The sequence below is a fragment of the Myotis myotis genome, unplaced genomic scaffold (genome assembly GCF_014108235.1).
Source record: "Myotis myotis isolate mMyoMyo1 unplaced genomic scaffold, mMyoMyo1.p scaffold_m19_p_9, whole genome shotgun sequence".
Taxonomy (NCBI): domain Eukaryota; kingdom Metazoa; phylum Chordata; class Mammalia; order Chiroptera; family Vespertilionidae; genus Myotis; species Myotis myotis.
The window spans coordinates 92,585,505-92,597,409 of record NW_023416401.1 but is presented as its reverse complement, the minus strand read 5'-3'; the positions used below and the strand labels follow the sequence as shown (position 1 = coordinate 92,597,409).

Here is an 11,905-nt window from a genome sequence, read left to right as displayed (position 1 = left end):
CCCCTCCACCCCAGCCTAAAGCCGCCGACGGAGCCAGGGTCCAGCGTTGGAAGCTGCCCCCTGCTGCCCGAGGTCGGGAGGGCGGCGCGTGCCCAGGTGTAAAGGAAGTGTACCGCAGGTTCCCCAACAGTCGGTGCCCCCAGCGCCCACTCCCAACCAAGAAGCAGAGCCCCCCCCCCCCCCAAAAAAAAAAGCTAGCAGGCGAAGGGAACAAGAACCGGACTGGCAACACCAGCTGTTTATTGAGGCCTCTCTCGGTGTGTGCAGGGCAGCCTGGTACCGAACAGTGCTCACACCTCCAGGTCCCGCGCCCTCGGGTGAACAGGGGTCAGGATGAGACCTGGGTGGGACTCAATGGTCAGCCAGGTCAGCACGGAGCCCTCGGTGGTCACCAAACGAGACTCATCCCAAGGCCCCTGGCAGGGCGAGCTAGGGGCCGCGGCTGCCCAAGGCTCGCAGGGCGAAGAGCTTCTCCCAGCAGGTGGCGACGGCGTCCAGGGCTCGCAGCAGGAGCCGCCTCCGCCTGCCGCGATGCCGCTGAGGGCGCGGCCGAGCCCACCAGCCCCGGCGGCTCCGCTGTCGGGAAGGGGCGGTCAGCACGTGTGCACAACCCGGGAGCCCCCCCCCCGCCCCCCCAGCTCACGCCCAGCCGGTCGGGGCCACTGTGAAGCCCAGGTCATGGGATGGCCCGGGGCCTAGACGCGCACACGCTCGGGGACGGGCGCGCACCTGGCGCAGCGGCCGGCAGTGGCGCCGCATCACCGCCTCGGTGCGCAGGGCCACGGTCCAGGCAGCTCTCTCCAGGGCCCCGCGGGGGTCCCCAGCCACCGCTCCACGCAGGGCCCGCCCCAGGGCCGCGATGGACACTAGAATACTGTGCTCCTGGGAGGAAAGGGAGGAAATGGCGGGGCTGGGGGCAGAGCCCGATGGGAAACGCCAGGAAGGAGGCTGGAGGGCGTGGGCGGGGCCTCTCACCTTCTGGGCGCCACAGGAGGGCCCCACCCGACCCCGCCGTCCAGGGGCCACGGCGTCAGTCTGGTTTTTCTGAACGAAATGGAGATGTCTGGAGCCTGGCCCGTCCCCTGCGTCCCCCGGCCCTGCCCGCCTCGCTGCGGCCTGCAGGTCCTCCAAGATGACAGCCTGGTAGTGGCGCAGCACGTCGGGGACACTGCAGGCGCGGGGCTGGGCGGGGAGCGCGGTTCCTAGCAGCGCCAGCAGGAGCGCCCAGAGCACGGGCTTGGGGGTTACCTAAAAGGCCACTAGGTCAGGGTGGGGCGCCCAGGCCTATGGAGGGGTCTCTCCTCCAGCAGCCTCACAGGCAGTGTGCTCCGCCCCCAACCTTGAGGAATCTGAGCTGGTGTAAATGCAGATGTCACCCCAACATCCAACAAGCAGCTGAGGCCCAGGTAGGGCCGGACAAGTCCCTGCTGCTTACATAACAGTCATGGGATGCACAGCGAGGGACTGTCAGCAATACTCTAATCACTAGGCTGGTGCTGGGTTTACGGGGCTGTAAACCTGAAACTAATAGAATCGTGTGTCACCTGTAATTGAAGATAAAACACGATTTAAGAAAAAAGTACTAAAATAAGCCAGCTGAACGCTGAGTGGGTGAGGCTGGAAAGGAGACAGGTTCCAGAGCCCACAAGACTGTGGGGCAGGCCTGGCCTAGGCGGGGTACAGCAGGGTGTCCCTCCCCTCCCCCTCCCAGAGCCTGGCCCTCTTGCTGGGTGCCCCATGCCCCAGCACACTGCTCACCTCTGTGCGCCCACCCTCCCCACAGGAATCCTGGGCAGAACTACCCCTATCAGGGGCTACTACAATCAGCTCTGACCCAGGAAATGGGAGTCCTCCTGCACCCCTAACCCAACCAGAACAGGGTGAGGGCTCAGAACTCATGGCCACACCCCTTTAGAAGTGTAAGGCTTGGGGAAATCCCAGACGAGAAGGGAGGGGGCCACACTATGCCCCACCAGATATTCCATTTAAGGCCTCCCTCCTCAGAATGGCGGGGGGCGGGGGGAGAGGAGGGCCAGCTCTCATGAGTAGAAATCCAACCCCGCCCCCTCCCCCCGAAACTCAAACATCAATAAGAAAGATTTGTCTCCAGCTCCCAGCCCCCAAACCCACCCTCGGGCCCCAAGATGAAATCCAACAGCGACTGGAAAATTAAGTGAACCGAGCGAGACCAGGACTCGACTCCGCTTCCCAGCCCTGGCAGCAGCCTCCTGGGCTGAGCACCCTGGCAGGCGCCCAGGCCTGGTGTCTGCGGGGCTCCTGCAAGGGCCACCTGGCTGTTGGAGGAGCAGATGCAATTAGCCGTGCCCCTTCTCAACCCTGGGGCATGCAGGAGGATGGCCAACCCAGAATCGCCCCTCTGCCTGCATGGTGACAGAACAAGATGGTACTGGAGGAGGGACGTCCAAGTGGTCATGTTTGTTGCCCAGGGATCCTCAGAAGGCCCGCCTGTCCCGTCCCCCCTACAGGCACACATGCACGTGCGCACACAGGGCCCAAGGCTCAGCCCAGCCCTGCAGACTCCCTGCCCCCAACACTGCCGGGAAAGGCTCGGCCCAGCACCTGCGGCCTGAGCACACAGGGCCAGGCTCCGTGGCCACCCAAGGGGGGTTTTCCCAGTCGGTCCTGGCTGGGTCGGTGGGGCACCGAGGATCACACAGCCTTCTGGGCGGTGCCTGCTTCCACCTCCCAGCCCTTGGGCCATGTGAGTCCCCTCCCGGGGCCCAAAGCTGCTCACCATGGGCCTCTCAGGGGCAGGCCCTCCCTCACTCCTGCCTCTGAGTCTCCAACATGATCCTGGGGTCCTCAGGTGGGGTGCAGAAAGCTCTCCAGGTCCGGCTCCAAGCCCAGTCAACCCCAGCCAAAGGCTTCCCTGGACGGGCTGCAGCAGGGCGGCTGTGGCTGGGCTGGCGGCAGGCGGACAAGGCTTTTGAAGTTGGCTCCTCCAGCAAAGGAGGGAGGGAGGAGGGAGGCCCCAGGATCCCAGCCTGCCCCCTCCCTCTCCCAACTCCGTATCCAATCGCTTCTCCAATTAACCTGACCCTGGACCTAGCAGTGCTGGGCTCTCTTCCCACCCAGTGGGTCCTGGATTGAGTCACCAGCCCCACAGACATGTGCTGTCCCAAAGGGGGTGGGGTGCCAGTGGGCAGTACAGCCAGGTTGGGAAGGGGAGCCAAGGAAGTGGGCCCCCCCCCCCCCCATCTGGGTCTCCCTCTGAGGTTGGCAGTGCTCTCTCCCAGGAACCTGGCCATGACAGAACCAGCAAGGGGGACTTTATCCCCACCACGCCAGCCCCACACTTGACGCCCAGGGGTCCTGCCCCAGCAGGTCCCTGGCGTGGGACTTCCCGCTGGTCTAACACTCGGCTGCTGCCCCTCCTGGCTGGGCCACAGCACCCTGCCTGGCCCGAAGGATAGGGACAGCCTCTGGAACCTGCTCGCCGGAAGTTGCAGTTGAAAAAATGTCAGCTGAAGAAAAGCTGAAGTGTTTTCCCAAGGAGAAAAATAATGTACCTCAAAGCACTTGAGAAAGCAACCCCCAAGACATTCACGTGTGGATAATCCTGATGCTCTGGAACTTTCCAAGGCCCTGCAGGAAGCCTCACCTGACATCAAAGCCAGAGGAGGTGCCCAGGAGACACGCCCCACTTGGGGCGCAGAAGGCCACCCACATCCCTGTGGCCACAGCCAGTCCCTGTCCCTCCCTGGGCCTTGCTTCCCACATCAGAGACGAATGAGCTCCTAGAAGCTGCAGGACTCTGTCTGCAGGGCCCCAGGCGGACCTCCCGCCTCGTCCAGAAGAGATGGAAGGAAAGCGAGCGCAGCCACCTGCCTCTCCCTGCAGCGCCTAAGCAGGTTCTTCATCCTCACCTGCCAGTGTCCCAGGCAAATCCTGGTCAGCGTGCAGAAGAGGACAGCTGCAAAAGCTTTCAGAGCTCTGCTGAGTATAAAGCAGCAAAAGCAAGTCCACCTGCAAATGTGCGAACCTCTCTCATGGCGACATCTTCCTCCAACACCAGCCGAGGGCCTCCCAGGTACCCTTCGGCAGGCACTGGCTCTTGGAGGCACCTGAGGATGTGGCTGTGTGCGCTCAGACTCATGGAAGCCATCCCCCCACCCCAACTTGAACCTGTGATCTGGTGCCCCCCTCTAGAGGAGCTGCAGGCTCCAGAGGGGACAGAGGAGTCACCAGTGAAGGTACACTTCCTACCACCTTCCCCACACAGTCTCGCTGAGTCACCGTCCTCTCTCAGAGGCCTCCCTGCACACAAGAGCGACGAGCCCTCCAGACCAGACTGGTGCACAGAAGCACACGCCAGGAGCCCCAGAGAAAACCAGCAGGTCACCAACCCTACACGCTACCTAGAAAAACTTTAATTCCAGAGCAGAAACTGCTTGAGCCCCTCCCCCTGTCCTCCCATGGCAGGCAGGCACACTGGCCCACCAACCCCAAGACCCCGGCCCAGAGGGACCACCCAGTCAAAAGGTGTTCTTGATGCGGGCTGCCACCAGCACGAGGATCTCCCCGATCTTCCTCTGCCAGTTGGCGATGTCCTTGGACACGGCGCACCACAGCTCCCCGTGCCGTGGCTCGGCGTTCTCGCAGCGCCTCCTCACCTCCTCCCGCTGCTCCTGGGGGGGGACCAGAGGGCTCTTGAGACAGGGCTCCTCCCAGGCTCTTCCGCACCTATCCCACCGTGCACCTCAGCCCCAGCCTGGGCCCTGCTTGGCACCAGGGCAGGGCCCTCCTGCTAGGAGCAGCCCCCACTGCACCCCATCCCACCAGACAGATGACCTCGGGGCAGGCCTTGACCCAGATGCACAGAAGAGTCAAGCCCCTGGCTCCCTCAAAGGCAAAGTCAACTTCTCGTGGGCACCCCAAGATAGCCTGGCCACCCCACCCTGTGAGCCCAGGCTCCCCTGGAAGCCATACTGGGAAGTCAGACCCACAGAGGCACAAGGACAATCCTCAGGGCTCGGAATCCATTCTCATTTCTACCATGACCCCATCACCAACCAAGGGAGGCTAACAGGCCACTTAACACGGCCCAAACATCTACACTTCAGGCTGTGAGGCTACAGAACTGTAACCAGGAGACAGCTGCAGAGGAAAAGCTGTCAGCAGAGCTGCTGTCCGCATCCTGCCCCTTGCCCCCTGCCCCCTGGTGCAGGTGCAGACCTCTGTGCCGTGCTGCAGCTCAAACTTGTAAAAGAGGGCCCAGGCATCCCCCAGGTCGGAGTCGATCTTCACAGTGCGGTGGAACCACTCCCTGGCCTTGGTGATCTTGCGCTCACTCCAGAACAGCCTGTCGGAAGCAGAAGGGGGAGAACCCAGGGTGAGCGGCCAGCGATGGCCGGCTCCGGCCTCCCCGTGTGCGGGTGCAGCATGAGCCCGGAGACCCACCGTGGCACCTGTCCTCCCTGCAAGCCCTGGGCTCCCCCAGGAGGCTGAGGAAGGGCCTGGCCACCCGGAAACCGGTGCAGGTCACAAAACTGGAGCCGTTCTCCAAGTGTCTAACCAAACTGTATCTTAGAAAACCTACACACAGAGTAAGGAACTTCCAACTCCTTCCCATCACTCTTTTCCTCTGGATAAAATACAAGGGGATGAAAGTAAACCTGACAAAAATGTAAACTAAGGTTTTGATTAGGGAAGGAAGGGAAGGTCTGGCTGCTCCTGCCCATCAGGCAGCCAACCCCGAGGAGGGGGACCTCAGATGAGCACGGGCACCTGGGCACAGCAGACAAGATACCTGGAACCAGGCCACGGGGGAGGACCATCCGCAACCAGATCGAGGGCCCACAGAGCCCTCTGCACATCAGTGAGGACAGGACAATGGGAGGACTTGCTTCCACCTCTACCCAGGCCCACCTCCCTCTCCACCAGAGTCATCAACGCAGAGGAGGGCACCACTAACCCGCCACTCCAGGCAGCTGCTGGGGCCGGTCTGTACGAAACGAGTAATTTGATGCAATGATAGCTTGATTGTTTTTTAAGCCTTGTGGTATTCTTAATTGCTTGGTGTTAGATAAACTGTGATTTAAAGAGCACAAACTCAGATAGCAGGCACACAGAACACCAGCCTGGGAACAGCAAGGAGTGACTTGTTGACTTTAGCAAAGCCTTTTATGAGGTTTATGGCTGCCCTATCTGAGTGGCACACATAAAGGTCACTCTGGGAGGCGGAAGCACAGAACAGGAGGGAGGTAGCTCCGACAGGCCTCGGGAGCCTGTGGGAAGCCCTTGTCCCCACAGCAGTGAGAGGAGGTGCTGGGCAGCACCTGAGGAAGAGGGCTAAGGCCAGCTGGGCACATCCCTGGCTCAGGCTTCAACCGCCCAGGTGCCACCTCTTCCGGGTGAGCAGCAGCCCCAGGAGCCCAGCCCATACGCAAGCCCTGCCCTGCACGTAGGTCCCACTCCTCTCAGGAAGTCCTCTTGCAAGTCACTCATGGGCCACACCCTCACCCAGTGTTCCCAAGACCCTGAGCTCCTTCCCACGCCTCACACAGCTCACACCTCCCCAGGGAGCCCCTGACCCAGCACTCAACACACAAGCTCAAGGTGTGAGGTCACTGACCTCCTTTTGCCCAGAGACCATTTGCCCTAAAGGAGGTGGCATTTCCACAACCCGGGCACTGACAGCGGGACCCATGGCCCCGACGGCTCCCAGGTCCCCCAGGAACGACTGTCCCCCTGGTGTGGGGAGACACTTTCCTTGCTTACAGCCCTTTCAGCCAGAGGGGCTTTGTTGTGTGGACCAACATTCGAAGTCTGTCTCTGTTTTGAAACCCAGGGCACGTGTATGTGTAGCTACAAAGTGGCAGATACAGAGGAGAAGTCCCATCTGAAGGACTGGACAGAGGGGACCAGACAATCCAGGCAGCTCACGTCCACGGGGCCTCTACCCCAAGAGGCAAAAGTGCTTGAGGTCTAGACACCAAGGACCAGGGAGCCTGCCCTGTTCCAGAGACCAGGTGGACCCTGGCGGGAAGCAGTCAGGTCCCCAGGTTAGCAGCCCCACAGGGACTCTCCACTCACTTGGCCACGGCCAGGAGCACATGGGGGTCGTGCTCGCATTTCTTCAGGGCATCGACACTCTTGGTCTTCCTCTGGGGCCTGGCCTCCAGGAAGATGGCTTCAGACCACAGGACACCTGAAACTCAGAGACACACGCCTCAGGCTCTGACCTTGGCTCGGAAACATGCCCATCCAGCCAGCACCGCTGCCTGAGAGGAGGGTTCTGCTTAGGGAGCACCGCGAAGACCACATGAGCCTGCCACCCCAGTGCCCGCCTGGGACCCGCAGCTCCGAGGGCACAGACTGGACAACTTTCTGGGGATGACGGTCGGAAATAACAACGAGGCCTCACTCCTGATTCAGTAATTCCACACCCAAGAATCTATTGTAATAAAACCTAGAAACGCTAGTAAAGATTCAGACAGAAAGGTTGTAATACTGAATTAAAATCAGATTAAAAATTGAGTAACAGGTGATCGGTGCTTTTTGTCACATCTACAAAATTTTATAATTTACACCCTTGAAGAGTCACCGATAACGAAAAATTCTCACAAAAGTTTCAGCTTTAAAAAAAGGCACAAAATTAAACATGCTAGCCCTGGCCAGTGCTGCTCAGTGATTCAGAGTGTCAGCCCAAACATCGAAGGGCCATGGGTTCGACCCCTAGTCAAGGGCATGTACCTGGGTTGCAGGGTTGCTCCCTGCCTAGTTGGGGCGCCTGCGGGAGGCAATCCAGTCGATGTGTCTCTCTCACATCAATGTTTCTCTCCCTCCCCTCTCTTCCACTCTCTCTGGAAAGCAATGGAAAAAACACAAACTAAACATACTTCGTTACTTTATAAAAAGCTCAAAGTAGTGGTCTCTGAGCAGTGGCTTAGAGGTTGTTTCATTCCCTTTCACTCCAAACCCGTTTATGCTGCATGTGCATCCCTCACAGACTTGGGGGTAACATGGTAAAAGGCGAAGGAAGAAGTGGCAGCACCTCACAACAGGAAGTGGAGTGCCCCCGACAGCAAATTCAGTTGCAATGTCTCAATGACCGTGTTAATAAACCTTGTGACTAAACTGACTCATGCAAACCAAACACTGTGAACAGCCCACTGAATCTTGGGACCCACCACCCCAGGAAGTGCCTGCAGCCCTGCTTGGGACCCAGCAGGTCTCACCGGAGCTGGGGCACTCCTGCAGCGCCTTGGCCATGAGCGTGTTGGCGATGTTCTTTAACCCCGCACGGTACTCCAGCCTCACGGACTCCAACCTGAGGACACAGGCCAAGAGGGAGGGGTCTAGCGCCTGTCTGCGGACAGACAGCCCGACCACAGAGCTGCAGCAGCTGGAGCTGCCCATGCTGCCACATGGAGCAGGGAGACACTGGTGCCACACTGTGGGGCCCACTGCAATGGCCCTGCCCGGGGCCTGGGATCCTGACATCGCATTTCTTCAGGGCACTGACACTCTTGGTCTTCCTCTGGTGCCAGGAAGATGGGTGGGAGGATAGTGGCGTGTTGCGGCGGCTGCGAGTGCACAACACAAGGGCATCTCCTTCAGCCCCCGCCGCATGCTCCAGCCCTGGCTCTGAGCCCTGCGCTGCACCTCTGTATGCAGTTTCCTGTGGGCAAAACGCCACCCTCACCCAAGAAACTCCTATTCATCCCTCAAGGTCTCGCCTAGACGCCATGTCTTCTATGGAGCAGCTCTGTGACTTCCTCCATCCTTGATCCCCCATCATTAGCTTCTGGCTTCCCTGGACACCTGCTCTGAGAGACAAGTTAAACTACATCTGAGCACCTGGGCTGCACCCTCCTCACAGCGGGACCTGCCACTCTTCCTGCAAAGCCAGAACCGGAAACACTGCCCAGCGGCTGCCGTGAGCACCAGCGAGCGCGCCCAAGCGTGAGCTGGCACGAGACTCACCACAGCCCGGGGTTCTTCGGGTTCTTCAGGCGAGACTTTTCCAAAATGGCCCTAGCTCGGGTCAGCTGCCCGATCTTCTCCTCCAGCCGGGAAAGCAAAAGCCACAGGGGTGTGGAGTGGGGACATTTCTTCAGCTATGGCCAAAAAAGACAGACAATAAGAGAGGGGGCGTGGCTGGCATCTGGGAGCGGCTGTGACAGCTATGGCCAGCTCCTTAAGTCAGAGAGTCGGGCTGCCCATGTCCATGGAGACCCACCCACTTCATGTCTTGGTTAAAGGTTTTATGTGCATGGCTGTGCTGGGCACATGTGTGTACAGGATGCATGTGTGTTTATGTGCACGGCTGTGCAGTGCTCACGTGTGTACAGGGTGTGCACACAGCAGTTGTACATTAGAGACGGCGTAACCTGCACCGCATGCAGTGCATACAGCTTTGAAGGGCCCCGAGTCGGGTTGTCAGACGCCATCGGGAGTGCCCAGGAGAAGTGCTGCCCTGAGCGAGGGGATGGAGGCCCAGCAGGGGCTAAGCAGGTGCTGACCACTGAGCCCAAGTGTGCAGCATGCAGAGCTCACCCCCTGGCTGTAGGCCTCTCGAGCCTTGTCCGTCTGCTCCTCCTGCTCCTCAATCTGCCCCTTCATCATCCACAGTTTGGGGAAGTCTTCGTAGTGCTTCAGGGCCTCCTCGCACAGCTCCTGGGCGGCCTCAATGTTCCCCAGCACCCATTCCAGCTTCACAGACTTCATGAACACCTGGGGGCAGGCACGTATCAGTCAGCCATCCCACCCGGCTCTGGCCCAGCCTCTAGCACTGGGCCCGGGCTGGGCTGACACCTTTGTGGTAGATGCTTAAGGTCATACAACAGGTCGCCTTAAATACTGTTTGTCCTGCTATGTACCTTGTAAGCTGCCTTGTAGCTGTGGAGCCACATGGGCTTTACACACACAAGCACGTTTCAAAGTGAATCTGAGCCTACAGTGTCCTGGCCTCAGGCCCTCCCCCACCGCCCCGTTCCCGACACTGCAGATCAGGAGGCCCCGTGTGGCCTGAGCCATCTGCTCACCCGGGCAGTGGGTGCGCTGCTCCGAGCCTTGGCCAGCAGCCGCCGGGCCCGTTCATACTCGTTGTTCTCCGATTCCAACTTCACAGCCGCGAGCCAGATCTCCTCACTGTTGGGGTTGGCCTGGAGGGTGAGCCCAGCAGAGCCAAGGTGGGCACAGGACAGAAGTGAGCAGGGCTGGGCTCACTGAACACAAGCAGCCTCCTGGGAGCCCACTGGCCACACATGCTGACGCCAACCCGAAAGCGGCGCTGCAGTGACTGGCCGTGGGGCCAGGGCAGATGGGGAATGAGACAGCAGAGGGCACAGCCAGCTCCATGCCAGCCCCTCTCAGGGAATCCCTCGAGAACAACAGCTTCTGTCATGCTAGCTGGGGCCACAACAGATCCCCCTCTACACAGCACCCCAGTTTATACGAAGGATGCTGCAAACTACTGACAAACGCCCACACTGTCACAAAGTATCAGGATACTGTACGTGGCTATAAAGGTAGGTACACCAGCCACGACAAGCCTGGCTGGGTGCAGCTGCCTCGATGTAATGCTGCCCACGTGTGACCCATGTGGCCAGGTGGGGTGGCTGGCTGCTTGGGGCAAGGGTCACAGGGCTCCCTGCTGCAAGAACTGGATGGCCTAACTTCCATGTCAAAGGCCAGCGGTCACTTGCTGTGTGCTCCACCGCCCCCACCCCCCACCCCCTACCGAAATCCCACCTGCTCGCCCTGTGTTCTGTGTTCCGGAACATCTAGCCAGTGGTCACACTGAGTGGTGGTGACCAAGGGGCAGATGTCTACTAGCTGGGCCATCTTCCCTGTTCTCAGGTCCTCGTGGGGCCCCAGCTGCCTGCACAGCAGTCTGAGTCCTGTGCACTGTGGCCACACATGTCCCCCAGGGTCAGCACCGTCGGTGGGCGGGAGGAGGCCCTGAGGAAGTGCGCGCACTGGTGTCCTCGCAACACAGCCGACCTCACCCACCTGGAAGGCCAGAGCCAGGATGCTCCTTGCCGCAGGCACGTCGCCTGCCAGCCACTTGGACTTGGCACCCATGAGCCACAGCACCTCCGCTTTGGGGCAATGGGCCACGGCCCTCTGCAGAAGCGCTTCCAGGGACTCCCTGCAAGACAGGCCACGGTCACAAGCGCACAGGGCACTGCAGCCGTGGCGCGGGCACTGAAAAGACAGTTACTGCTCCAAAGTCCGACACCATCAATGATTGACTAGGTTTACAATGGGGAGAGTGTGGGGAAATCTTTTCTCTCCATAAAGGTTCTAAAATCAACTACGGCAGAGGGTGCTACAAAGTAGTGCATTGTTTAAATAGCAGAGCCTGATAGAGGAACGTCTCAGGAGACCCTTTTACAGCCGTGTGTCCTGGAGGGAGCGATAACGTCACGGTCTGGGTGACAGGAGAGCCTTTCATCTCTAGCCACAGATCCGCTGATAAAGATTATGGCCTCCATCCGCTCTCTGGCATCCAGAGACACTGTCTTATTGGAAGAAAGTTATTTTAGGTCACTATTGAGCAAGAAGACCGCCAGCCTGTGTACCAGGTGTGAAGCCCACCGCCCCTCTTTCATGCCACCTGGCACAGGTGACCTCTTCAGACCTCAGCAGTGAGACCCCCTACAGGAAGCCGAACAGCACACAACCCTGGAATCGAGACCCTAGGCACCAAGCCTTGCCTCCCTCACCCTCCTAAGTCGGCAGATGGCACAGGTGCCAGATGGGAGGAGGGGCTGCTCTGAGCCCAGGGCCACAGCTGGGAGGGCAGGCTCTGCTAGGCAGAAGACATCCGAGGCAAACTTGTACAGGGTGAGCTCAAAATGTCCCCAAAGAAGTGAACTCCACAACACAAGCCAGCTGGCAGGAATGACGAGGGGACAGGAGCACCAAAGACAGG

At 59.8% G+C, this 11,905-nt stretch overlaps 2 protein-coding genes across 2 annotated transcripts in view; both read right to left on the bottom strand.

Annotated features, from left to right (window-relative positions):
- Positions 1-208: 208 nt before the first annotated feature.
- On the bottom strand, positions 209-4,232 carry CUNH20orf204 (chromosome unknown C20orf204 homolog). The gene is given in 9 exon segments (XM_036323464.1): positions 209-576; positions 730-882; positions 976-1,248; positions 2,756-2,838; positions 2,841-2,940; positions 2,942-2,992; positions 2,994-3,160; positions 3,163-3,178; positions 3,181-4,232. Coding segments are annotated over 9 exon segments (1,029 nt in total). The 5' UTR covers positions 3,220-4,232; the 3' UTR covers positions 209-429.
- Positions 4,233-4,371: 139 nt separating this feature from the next.
- Positions 4,372-11,905, bottom strand: part of PRPF6 (pre-mRNA processing factor 6) — a 47,667-nt gene continuing 40,133 nt past the window's right edge. The window contains exons 14-21 of the mRNA XM_036323463.1: positions 10,981-11,119; positions 10,011-10,130; positions 9,523-9,699; positions 8,950-9,083; positions 8,202-8,293; positions 7,057-7,171; positions 5,197-5,323; positions 4,372-4,649 (exon numbers count right to left, since the gene is read on the bottom strand). Of these exons, the coding sequence (XP_036179356.1) occupies positions 4,497-4,649; positions 5,197-5,323; positions 7,057-7,171; positions 8,202-8,293; positions 8,950-9,083; positions 9,523-9,699; positions 10,011-10,130; positions 10,981-11,119 (1,057 nt within the window). The 3' untranslated portion in view covers positions 4,372-4,496. The remainder of the gene's footprint in view (positions 4,650-5,196; positions 5,324-7,056; positions 7,172-8,201; positions 8,294-8,949; positions 9,084-9,522; positions 9,700-10,010; positions 10,131-10,980; positions 11,120-11,905) is intronic.